This window comes from Corapipo altera, unplaced genomic scaffold (assembly GCF_003945725.1).
Source record: "Corapipo altera isolate COAL_440 unplaced genomic scaffold, ASM394572v1 44, whole genome shotgun sequence".
NCBI lineage: Eukaryota > Metazoa > Chordata > Aves > Passeriformes > Pipridae > Corapipo > Corapipo altera.
In genome coordinates, this window is record NW_020884880.1 from 8,461,560 (window position 1) to 8,474,660 (window position 13,101).

Here is a 13,101-nt window from a genome sequence, read left to right on the forward strand (position 1 = left end):
ACATTCTCAGAAAAAGTTGTATTTATAAATAGTTTGAAAACAAACAAAAATCCCCCACCACAGGAAAAAAACCCCTAAACCCTCAACACCCCCTAACTCGTCCTCTCCCCAACCAAAATAATTCTGCAAGTCCACACGAGTCACATAGCCACTTCTGGTATCTGTCTTGATTTCTGAGGCAGTTTATTAAAAGTGGAATGGAAGTAGTAAAAATATTAAGACAATATTATGTAGCTTTTGGTTTACTAAAAAACTCGTGCTATGAAAAGGACACATAATTTCTGTATTATTGGGAATAGAGCCTTGACTAGAGTGATTATTTAAATACTAAGTAAAACTCTATATTTTAGAATCTTAAAAAATGAAAATATGTTAAAATACTTTTGAGATATTGAAAAAATGTTCTGTTTGTGAGAGCTGATAGATGAGCCTGGTAATGCATTAATCAAAATAATAGCCTTCTGCTTTATGTTTACTGTGTCTTCATACACGTCCAACTCAATTAAGTTTCTGAAAGATGAGTAAAGGAGTTGTCCCAGTATCAGGCTTGTGTTAGTACTCATTGTATCTAAGGTACATTTTCCTAGTTAGAATAAAATCCTCTAATATTGGAATTAATGGAATAAACTTTGTAAAACTTAAACCCATGATTTGCCTGTGGTTTTATCAGACCACCTATGTCAGGTTCGCTTGTGGACACACTAAAACAGGCCCTCTGTGAAATGAATCCCTATGGGGGAGAGCAAATGATAGGGGCAGAGGTTCCTGTTTCCCCCCAAGTCCTCTTCTTCTAGTTTAGTCTGTTTCCTCCAGTTTCCTTTCTTTGCAGCGTTCCTTGCCTGTCTCTTTCCCTCCTCCTAGGGGTCATAATGAATAAAATATAGTTTTCCTTTGCGTCACAGTCTAACCCTTAGCAACATAAGTTATATAATGCTTGCTGTTGCTATTTCTGTTTTCTGATGCTTGATCAGAAATACAGACCTCTGTCCTGTGCGACCTCCTAAGCACAGTGTTCAGTAAAAGTGCCAGTCCAACCTTTTTTTGCTCCCTGTTTAGAAATCCATTGAAATTTTTACCTTGTTTGTTATATTGAGACTATAAACATTCATAGGTCTTGAATTCATAAACTTTACAGCTCAGCATAGCAAACCAAAACTGTCAGGAAAGATGATATTGAAATACTGTGCAATTATAAGCTTTAAACTATTGGTTATCTAATATGATTTTCACAGGGGGCACTAAAATCTCTTCCAAACAGAGAATCTGAACTTCCAAATCTTTACTGAATTTATCCTTGCAGTGCTGCTGGAGCTGAAGTGCACCTTTTCCAGTTTTATAGTTTAGGAATTGAAATGTATGATGCCTGTTTGATTTCTACCACATCGCATAGGAAGACGATGTCAGAACCACAAAACCATCCATCCTCTCAACTTTTAGGCATATTTTTGATAACTTCCTCCTTCAGCCTTTAAGTCTTTCTCTTTCCTGCCCACCCACCACCTACTCTGCCCCATATATACACTGTAATGTATCTTACAATCCTATATTTATTTGAAAAGTATAATAGTGGCTGTTACCATGTGAAAAATATACCTAAACCATGGATGCTGCAATGTTTATTGTTTTTTTTTGTTTTTGGATACATAGTTCTGCTGTCTAAAAATGCTACCATGACTAAAGCTGTGAGGAAAGACAGCTGTCACTTTTGCATACTGTTGCAGTTAAAACATCATTCTTTCAGGATATTTAACCATGAAGTTTTGATGTTTCTCCAAAATAACAGTGGAAACCAAGTATCTTTTCCAAATTCTGGCTCAGGAAGTTGCTATACATTTAGCCCATCACAAATAAACTCATTAGGTAAGATCTAATTCCTGTCCTGTTTACCTGCTGTTACCTATTCAGCTTTCCATGGGAGGGGGAGGTTAAGGTTCATTTCTTCTGATAGGCTTTCTGCTGGTATAAAAGTAATGCTAGGGAAAATTAGAGATGTTTCATACAGGCTTCCCCATATTTCAGGTGCTAGAAAGAAAGCGTTTATGGTTTTTTTCCTCCTGTTTGGTATTTACACGTGTAGTTATGCACTTAGCTGAACAATGGCTTGTTAGTACAACCAACTATTTAAATATATCTCCTTGTTTTATTATAAACGAGTTTTATGATTTAAATTGTGGCTCATTAAACACGTAATTTTACATGGTATAAAAAAGCAAGTAAGTTGCCAACTTGCTGGTTCACCTTGTGAATTTTCAAGATACTTTAAAAAGTAGCTGATATGGGTTTGTTTCTTTTTTTCTACATATATAATTTAATAAAAAATTAAATGGCAAATTTAAATTAAAATCTTATTCTGTAAAAGATATATATTCAAATGCATACTATGTTCAAGTAGAAAATATCACAACCGGACTAAAGGTGAATTAAAATAATGTGCTACAGTATTCTGTATGGTGGTTTATCAATAGAAGTTGTACAGAAGGGTTTTGAATTTTTTCAAAGTTTTTTTTTCTGCTTCTGTTTGTTGATGGTGTTGATAAATTTTACCAAGCAGCAAAATTTGATTTAAAAAAATGATTTTTTTTTTCTCCAATGGTAGAACTGTGTGCTCATTTGCTATCTCATAAATAATCTTGTGATCCAGAAATGTAATTTCTGGGAAATTTGTGGCTCCATTTGAGTGTTGGCCAGGGAAATTTGATTGAAGTTTAGGTACAAAAAAGTGCTAATCCTGCCAAGTTTTTGTCCGTTTTATGATTTATAACTCTGAACATTGGAAGTGTATCCTTGCCATAGACCTGGAAAACAAGTAGAACTGATCTGAACTCACAGACATGTCAATTTTGAAAGGCCAAGCAACAGACTTCCTTATGCCAAAAATAGCTTTTGTGCTAAAATATTTAAGCATAGTATTTGATCACAGATAAATGAAAAATAATATTTTGCACTTTGGACCTTTTTTGTATAGTAGCGGAAACCCAAGGTCATTTTAAAATTAGATGGGTTTTGTTGGGTGATTCTCAAATATCACACATTCAGAAACCATGGTACTTGGCATTGAGAAAAATGCTGTGTCCTGTTTTTATTCCTCATGTATATTCGTTATATATTGATTGCAATGAAGAGACTATTTTAGACTCCTGCAGCAGTTCAAGTAATGTGTACCACTTCTGTGCTTTTCTCTTGTTGAGTGTAAAATATGTATGAAGACATGTCTGAAGTGTAAGTACAGCGGGGCCCTTGGGAAGTTCTGAAGCTGTACCTTGAGTAATTTCAGTCCAATGCTGACAGAACGGTTTATTTTTGGTTTGTATTTTCATCCACGGTCTGTGACATGTTGGAGTTCTTAATAATAGAAAGTTTCTTAATATCAAAAGTTCTTTATTTTGATTATACCAGAAGTATAAATATTTCTCTATAGTCTAGCAAACACATACAGACTTATTGTAGTAGTTGCTTTGGTGGCATTCACTAAAGCTTCCTAATAGTTTCTGTCAAAACCTTTTGTATTAAGACACATTTAACCTATGGAATATCTGCTTTAGAGATGAAAATTTCCTTTTTCTCTTCTTCTCTTGAGCCTAAGCATCTTTGGGCAAATCCTACATTTCTTTCTCCCTTAAGTAAAAATTATTGTGTACTTGAACATCCTCACAGCTGGGTAGACTCATGCTCTCTCTGCCATGTCTGACTGTGTAGCTGATGAGTTTGCATTTTACTGGGTTTGAATTTGGGTTATAAAGAAAGTACTGGATGACTGGAAATGGAGAAGTGCACATGCGCAGAAATTGCAATATGTAGAGTGCAGGTCTGTGGCACCGTGGGGCTCTGTTTTGAGTCACTTGCACAAAGTCTGCACACATAGAAATTCTTGATTTCTAGACTTGTGCGTTAGTAGGCAATCTATATCTGTACAGCAGTTAAGTTATTGACTCTCAACTGCCCAGAACCTGACCACTTACTTTTTACCCTTGTTCCTTTCTCATTTTTTGATTAGTGAAAATTAATTTATTTTAATCTTACTTGTTAAAACTTATTCTGGCAAAAGTGTTATTTCCTCTCAATCTCTTTTTTGTTTCCTTCACCAACCTACATAACCTACTAATATTTCTTTAAAATATTCACGGTGGGATGATTTATCCTCTTGTGATAGCTGCTTCATGGCAGTTTCTTTCTCTCTTGAACCATGAACGATTTCTTTGAGGCCAAATCAAGAAATACCTGTCATTTGTGGCTCAATAGTTCTTTCAGTTGCTTTCCCTAAGTATGTAGACATGTTTATATGTCTCCACATTAGCTGAAAATATGCTCCTGAATCAAAGTACTGTGTCTTCTGAGGCTGAAGGTTGGTTGTTACTAGTTTTATAAGCTATTTTGGCTTTTTTTCTGGAAAACATAGGCAGCTTCTGCCTATGTTTTATTGGTAACTTTTCTACTTTAAAATATATTATTAGTGTTTTAAGAATTAGTATGACAATAATTAGTATTGTCATAATTTGGTGCATTCACTGATGCTTAAGAGGCAAAAAGGTATCCTTTGTTACTAGTCACTTCCAAATGTACATTATCACCTTCATTTTTCTTATTTTTACAAAATTCGGTAATTCAACTTCCATGACTACTTTTGTAAGTTGTTTTTTGCCGATATTGCTCTGGACTGTGTCAGAGAAGTGATGTATTTTTTACATTTTTATTAATGTGTTTACATTTTGGAGGTTTGATGGTAATGGAATATGCATGTTCTTATACATTTCTCCATCCACATGACCCATTGTAAAGCTATCTTGAAAGTTACTCAGAATTCATAAATGAAAAATAGTAAATGGAAAATTTAAGTATGAAAAATAGAGTGAAAACTTGCCACCAATACATGTAACATATTTTATTTGTACATGCAGCCTGCAGAGAAGTTCATCTTCATCTTGCCTCTTTGTGTAGCATAACTAAAACTTTAGAGCTACAGGTATGATAATTCTGAATTGTATTTATTTTCTCTTGTATCTCTGAATATGAAGCAATCCTTCAGAAGTTTTATTATTGAAATGTAGAGTTTCTGCTGTATAGAAATGTAGCTATTTACAAAATGTGCAGTCAATGCATCTTTTATCTTTCTAGAAAACTAATTGCATTTTTTCTTCGTGTCACTTAACTTCTATAAAAATTTTTTACCTTTACAGTGTCAGAGATTGCAGGTGCAAAATGTGGGTATATATAATATTTTTTTCCACATAAAATTGATCTTTTGCCAGTATAAACAGTTCATCTTATGTTAATGATTAGGCAAGAGTTTAGTATTAATCTCTGTTTTCTCAGCAGTGCCCTTCTTGTCTTATTTTGGCTGGTGAACTTCATGTTGTGGGTTAGCATTTGTTGCTGAAGTGAGTAAGACCACCCCCCTCAAGAGAACTGTTGGGTTTTTTAAAGTAATTCAGAACAGACTAGTAGAATTTATAAATCTACTGAAAAGGTTATGAAACAGTCTCAATTGGCTTTGACTGCAAACTTTGACCTGTTTGGCCAAATTGTGGAAACTGTGCGAAGATTAGATATACAGAAGTTCTGTGAACCTTTTTAGGATTAAATTTCAGGACTGCATGACTGATGTGCTAGCAATATACTTGTGATATTAGGCAAGTGTTACTTTAATACAGTTTTAGCCTAGAAAAGATCATTCACCTAAAAGTAAAAATTATCTTGAGCCCAATTTAAAGAAATTTGTTGCATGTCAATATGATTTTAAAAGGTCTGGTTAAAGCTTTCCATTTTGATTTTCCATTCTCTACACCTCTCTGCAGTGAGCTACTCTGGCTCGTCTAAAACTATTTACTATGCTTTTTCTTTGGTGAAGAAAATGTAGCAAAAAGAAAAAGTTCTAACCACAGAGTATCTTGGTATGGTTTCTGTGAAGCTTTTCAGCCAGCGGTTGCTGAAACAGTTTACATTCACCACTCTAATAACACGAGGCAGGTTAAGATGAATTCTGAGATGGAAAGTTTAATCACACATTTCTTCACTCCTTTGATAATAAGAAGAGACATTTGGTTTGTGAATGCTCAGGTTTCAGCGGAGAATATTATCTCCAGACTCCACGGCTGAGCACTAGCTAATGTGTTGTATTTTCCTGATTTATGTCAGAAAAACTTCTTTAGTCACTCAACACAGAAAAACCCCCCACTTTTATTATTTTTTCTTGTTTATTTTGTTCTTTCTGATGCTTTCAAACAAAATGTTTGTTTGGGTTTTTTTTCCAACTGTAGTAGTTTCTGGATTTGAGGAAAACAGTATAATAAACTTGGTTTGGATGAGCTGAGTATTGACAGTGTCCTGATATACGCTGTGATGAATACCACTCTCTTGTTCTATGGACAGACAACTGACTATTGCATAAGGCATTAGTCACATGCATGTTAGAGGCATTTTTATTAGATTTCATTTTTACTGATATGTCTTTTGAATATTTGTATAAGTATTTGTAGGTTTGTCACTCCTTTCATGAAAAGGAGAACTGGAACAGTTTTTAAATGCCTCTCTATTACTTTAAGCAATTTAACTGTTAATATTATTCCCTTAATGTAATAGTAAAGTCGACATCTCAAATATTTGTGTGTTAAATCAGGCTTCTATATAAATGCCCATCAGAAACGTGGCTAATAGTTGCTGACATATACCTTATGCTGAATTCTCTGCATCTCCAGTTACTTTATTAAGGTTGGAACAATTAGTACAGGTAGAGGCCTGCCAAAGAAATCAGTAGAGTGTATTTGCACTTGCTCTGTGACAGAGTAAGAAATCATCATTTACAACATACCTGCTGAAAGTGCTCTGATAGGTACAGGTGGCTGCATGGTCATTGATTTTGCAAGCTGAAATGAAGGAAATAGTGGAGTTGGGACTTTGGAGCAGCTGGCTGTCAAGTGAGGAAGTCATGACAAAGGCTCTCATTGAGAACCGGAGTTATAGCCTGGAAGCAAGAGGACACCGGTTGTGAGTTGAAGCTGGGGGAGGGGAGCATACCTACTAAGTATAATCCCTAAAGATCAAGGTTTTGAAGGTGCAAAAGTCCTTTTTCGTCCTGGACTAGGACCTTTCTATGAGAACAGCGTGGAGGTTAAATGAGATGGTGGATAGACTTACTTTTTAATAATTTTCCTCATATTAGATTAACTTCTGAATATCTCAGCAGATAATTCATTAAATTAATCTATCATGTATTATCAGTTGATTCAACCTGCTGTTTATAATTCATTCATATAACTGACTGTTGTTCCCTGGAAAGAAGAAAGGTTGCTTAGTACCTCTTGTCTTTAGGTATTGAATATAATTTTTTTAATGAATAATTTTGTGGGTTTAAAATTAAAGATGGCTTTTGGCAGCAGATGGAACTCAGTTGCTGGAATTCTCTTTCAGACCTGAAGAAGTAGTTGTATGTCAAACTTGGAGGTTTTTTTTCCCTAATACATACTGTTAGTCTAATAAAGTACACTGCATCTCCATACAAGTCTCTTATCACCTGAGTGTAACAGTTAGAAGCAGAGATAAGAAGCTGGTAAACACTGATGTCAGCAGTGTTATTTAATTTATCTTTATAGATAAAATGTAAAACCGACTGTCTTTTACATTTGCTGGTTTGGGTGCTAAAGCATTTCACAACTATGAAGGAAATGTACCAGAAAATACAATGTTGTTTTATGTCTAAAAAATCTATCAAAGGTCACTATCTAGTTTTACTGTCTTTTGGATTCAGCTTGTACTTCTAATCAGGGAAATCTAGGCAATGGAAATGATGCTTATTGCTGGACATAGGATTAAATGACAATCATTAACTTGGAAAGCAGGTGCTTACAATCCAGCCCTCCTGCTAGAATTGTGTAACAGATGTATTTTGGTTTGGGTTTGGTTTTGGTTGGTTTGGTTTTTACAAGTATGAACAACTTTGATTTATTTTTGTTGATTTAAAGTTATTAATGAGGAATTCTGAGAAGTAATTTGATTGTGAATGTATTCTAGAGTATGTATACAGATTTTTTCTATTTACTCTGTGGGAGTATTCATGTTTTAATTTCCCATGGCTGAAAATTAAGAGGGGATAGGTCAAAATGAGTTGTACTTAATTCAGAGATTCAAAGATTACAAAGTAATGAACCATTGGGATTATTTTGTCTGATGACATGAGTAACATAGACTGAGAACTACCAGAACACATGGCTCATTTTAAGCTAGGTCATGTTGACTGTAATATTACCTTTGTATAAGTTATGCTTTTTAGATTTAGTTCTCCTTTTCATTATCTGTTACTATATCTCCAGCTGATGTTTCCAAGGCCACATCATTGTGTGCTGTGACCACGTCTGTTCAGAATTACTGCCTGGCAAGGTGACCCTACCTTACTGTGAAGTCCCTTGTTTCAAGTAGCCTTCAGTTTGACTGTATAGAACCACACATTGCTAGTGTGCATCCACATAGCCAGGATTGTTCAGTGCCAGGGACTTGGGTGACTTGTAACAGGTGTTAACAGGCCTGTAATTTATCTGTCTAAACAAGGTAAATTTGGATTTATTTCTTTTTTTTTTTCGGGAGCTATACACACCCAATGATGGATACAGCTCTAATTTCCACTGTATCTTCCATTTTTATTAATCCAGATTGTCAGCAATTTTCCATCTGCCTCAGTTTACAACAGCTTGATTCTACCCACATTCTGATTTCTACAAAAGGTGTAGGTTCCAATTCAGGAAAATGTTTAACTTCATGTGTACCTCTTGTACACTTAGAAAGTTAAGAGGAATATAGCCACCAGTGCATCATCTGTGTTTGAGCTCTAGAACTCTGTCAATTGATAGATTTTATCTATCAGATTTTATTCCACAAGACATTATAAAAGATAAAGAAACCACCTGTGTATCATTATATATAGTATTTTTCAGAATGGTAAGTGTGATTAGGCATCTTTACTTGCAACTTCCACAGCTGAATGGGGCTTTTTCAATAATCATAAAATATAAATTAAAAAGATAATAAGTTTTCTTCTACTGATTGTGGACTTCAGTAGTGTTTAGTGAATATTCTAGGTATCGTTTTCAAATAATGCTCAGGAAAAAAAGTTGGCTACATATCCCATTCCCTTGAATTCAAAGTAAATTTGCAACTGCAACTCTGTGTGGTCTGTTGCAGGACTTTTTAACTATCTGGTAGGAAGAACAACATTAAGGTTTAAATTTCAAAGCAAACCCTTAGATAAATTCTGATCTGATTATTCAGTTAATGTCATTTTAGAACACGTTTTTCTTCTACACTGCCTTTGAGGGATATTTTAATGAAAACTGTCTGGCTTGAAAGTTGTTAGCTGCAGTGATAGCTTAAAAAAACCTGAAAGGCATCATTATAGGTAGTGTAAAATATCATTTAGTGTACTTTAAAAGCAAGTGAACAGAAGTTCTTCAGGATTCTTGACTAAAGTTCTGAGCAGTGGAAAAATGAAAGTTTTCGGCAGGTTGAAAAATTGGTTGGAATTTAGGGTGGATATCTCATGGTATTTTACAGAAGTGCAGTTGTTTTTATAAATTTCCATTACTTTACAGCTTAGAAATTTTGGGGTTAGGGCAGGTGCTGACCTTTAGCTTTATGGTAAAGGTTTAAGGTACAATTGCTCAAGTAATGTTAAGCTGTTTAGGTGCTGCAGACGTACTCAGACTAATTTCAGATTTGAAGAATTTAATTTTTTCTCTCTTTTTTGGAACTACGTAAGGTAGGTAAATTCTGAGTTATAGGTGATCTGCTGGTAACTAATTTTACTTGGTAGCATCTTGTCTATTGGAAGGATGCAGAGATGGGAATGTCTTTTGGAAACTTGTAGCAATATGGTCTGATTCTCAATCTCTTAGTCGCTGAGTAATTTTTTTCTTTTAGTTGGATGTATTTGTGACATGAATAATGATGATTCATGGTTTCAGTATTTTATCTGAAATTGGAAAGTTTGCTTAGTTGTTTAAATGGTTAAAATTTAACTATGATAGAAAAAAGAAACCCCAACCCAAATATTTTTGTTTGAAATACCTTTCTCTGTGTTCTTTAGTGTGTAATGCACATTTAGGGTTCATGTTTCTTTCCTTCCTTTCCCTGAAGGGAGCTTTATGTCTAGAGCAGGTTTATGTATCTGATGAACCATAGTTTGATGTCTGAAATTAGATAAGGGCAACTGTTTTCATACCTTAATACAGAGTTGTTGTCAGGTTATAGGAGGTTGTTGTATGAAAACAAGTGTCATTTGTTTGTCACAAGAGTGACAGACTAGAAGTGAGTCTTATAGTAAAGACAAGAAGAAGGAAAAAAAAGAGGTATAAAGTAATGAGATTTGTACTGCTTCTGTAGTGAAAGTATTATAGTATAGAATGAGAAGGATGACAAATTTAGAGGTTAGCTATAAAGGTAAGGAAAAAGTTTGACATGGAAACAGAAATTTTCATTAGATTGACTTTAATGGTGTCTTTTAAATACATTTTTTTCTTACACAAAATAGCACATCATTATGTAAATTTCTAATGAGCCTTTCAAAGATAGCTCAACGTTTTTCTTTCTTTGTTCTAGTTGCATTAAAATCTTCTAACTCTACAAGACCAGAAAGAAATGGCATTCAGGAAAACTGTAGAACAGCAAAGTGTGGAGAAGGGATGCAGATCCTGGAAGGAGAACTCCTACTGCAGGTATTTTTTGCAATGGATATATTGTACAAAGATTTACATTAAAAAAACTATTGTGTGTAGCACTGTACATACAATACAATATAGTAGTACTATATTCACTGATGAGATTGAAAAAGTAAGTTTTCTTATTGTAAAATCCTTTTCTCGATTTCTTTAAGGTAATATTATACAGCTCTTGCACTTTTTCTGGTAGTGATGTAGAGTGGTGTTAGAATATGTGCTCCACTTCAGTGTTTCCAAGTAATTTATTGGAGGTTTCTTTCCCAGCTCTTTGCATCTATTGTTAATAAAGATATTAATGTAAAGTAATGGTCTTTGTAAGGGTCAGATAAGTTAGTAATTGACTGTAAATTTGGTGACTAATTGTCTAGAAGAAACAATTTCTCTTTAAAAGACCTCAGGGTTGCTGAAATATCTAACTTTCTTGGTAGTTTGAAAGAACTCAGTGTCCATAGTGTGGGTTCAGGACAAAATTTAAAAAATATCTCAGCTTTCATAACTTTCAATATTATGAACTAATGGAAAGTATTAATAAAAAAGAATATTGGTGGTTTTCTTTTTTTTCTTAAATTCTTTAGCCTGTTTTGATGTCCTAGAGTGTCAAAACATATGAATAATGATATAATACTAGGTCCAGATTAAACTTGGGAAATTACTAATAAAAGTATTCCAATGTTCTAATTAGTTTCACAAAATAGATTTTACTGTGACCTGCAGCTTCATTTGAAATATGCTGATAATCTGTCTTCTTCCCAGGTTTCCCACTGATGTATCTATTAGAAATGGCAAATCATTGTCAGAGCCAATTGTTTGCTTAGAGCAAAATTAATTTCAGTGTTCAAAGAGTAGAAATGAAAACAAGTTCTAAGAATCCCACAAAATAATTACTTTAAATTAATACTAGTTGAAAATTGTTTTCTAACCAACTAAAAAACTAGGACATGTATGTAATTTTCTAACCTTAATAAAGTATAATGAAGAACAGTTATGGAATTACTGCAGGTGAACAGCTTTCTTTTTAAACAAGAATTATCTGAAAAGATAAAGTATAAGGTTTATATTGGAGGCATCTATTTTATGTGAAATATAGGAGGGGGTTCTATGACTTCCAAGTGGAAGTGATGTGAGGGAACTGTTTTCCAGTATGAAAATTAAATGGATAATATACTTATTTTACTGTAAATTCTGCCCATCTTGTGAAGTAAGTAAATTAAATGAATTTCCTAAAGGAGTTTGTTTTGTAAATATTTTATATATGTGAAAAAATTATGAGAATGAATATACAAATAGAGTTATCTTAGGTAATGTAAGAACTCATGAGAGATGAAAGTGGCAATTTCCTAGAAGATACAGGGAATCAGTAATATGTAAATATTGATAAAATCCTTCCCTTAAAGTATAATTGATGAGGTTTTTTGGGTTTTTTTGCAAAGGTGGTATGGATACACACCATATTGTTTGTATTTTTTTCTGTTTGTTCATCAGATGTTTTCTCTTGTTTCCTAACAAACAGGAAATTGTCTTAAATTACCAACATCGCAACTGCCTTACCAATTCAGTATACTGTGGAAGTAGAGATCAAATACACAAATGTGCCTTCCTTAAAATCAAAATTATGTCCTTCATAATTTTTAAAATTATTTCCAATTCTTATTTCAAATACATAATCTATTACGGTCTAAGCAAGTCTATGATAAAAAGTGCAAGGCAAATGACGACCTCTAAGAAATTTTTAGAACTTCTCACCAGTAATAAACAGTTTCGTAATTGCCTTTGTATTAGGAGTATTGAGAGCATTTTTTAGAGGCACAAATTTTATCTTCAGTGCTCCAGAGTGCTCCCTGAGAAATTTCACTATTTCTTTAAAAATAATTATTTTTGGATTGCATTTTGCAAAAACCTCTGTCAGAACTTACCTCCCATTTATTGATATATCCGGGTACATGCATTTTACAGTATTTTTGGCTTACAGAATGCATATGATTTTTTTAGTAGCAATCCTGGTTCAAGGTGAACTGTGTACCAGAGCCACAGTAAAATGTGGTTGCAATCCAGGTACAGGAGGTGTACTTAGCTTTATATGATACAGACCAGAATAACCAATTTTAGCGTTTGAGACAGAGTTGGATACTGGGCAGCTTGCAGACTTTTTATATCCAACACTTGAGGCAAAATGCCCTGCAGAGTAGGTCAGCAGAGGACACAAGCACCTGCCATTGCAGCATTCTGCTCTCTTGAAATTACTGCAAACTTCAGCAAACGCAGGGATTCTATGTAACAAATAAAGATTTCTTGGATTGGCTATGCTATTTAATTTCAAATGATTATTAAGGGTTTTTTAGCTCATTCTTTATTAATGTAAAATTCACTAAACTTGTATAAGGAGTTTTTACAGAGCTCACCA

General features: G+C 34.0%; 1 protein-coding gene across 1 annotated transcript in view; it reads left to right on the forward strand.

Annotated features, from left to right (window-relative positions):
- The window catches only part of AHR (aryl hydrocarbon receptor), a 60,336-nt gene that overhangs the window by 26,903 nt on the left and 20,332 nt on the right, over window positions 1-13,101 (forward strand). The window contains 1 exon segment of the mRNA XM_027639202.1: window positions 10,582-10,697. Within this exon segment, the coding sequence (XP_027495003.1) occupies window positions 10,582-10,697 (116 nt within the window).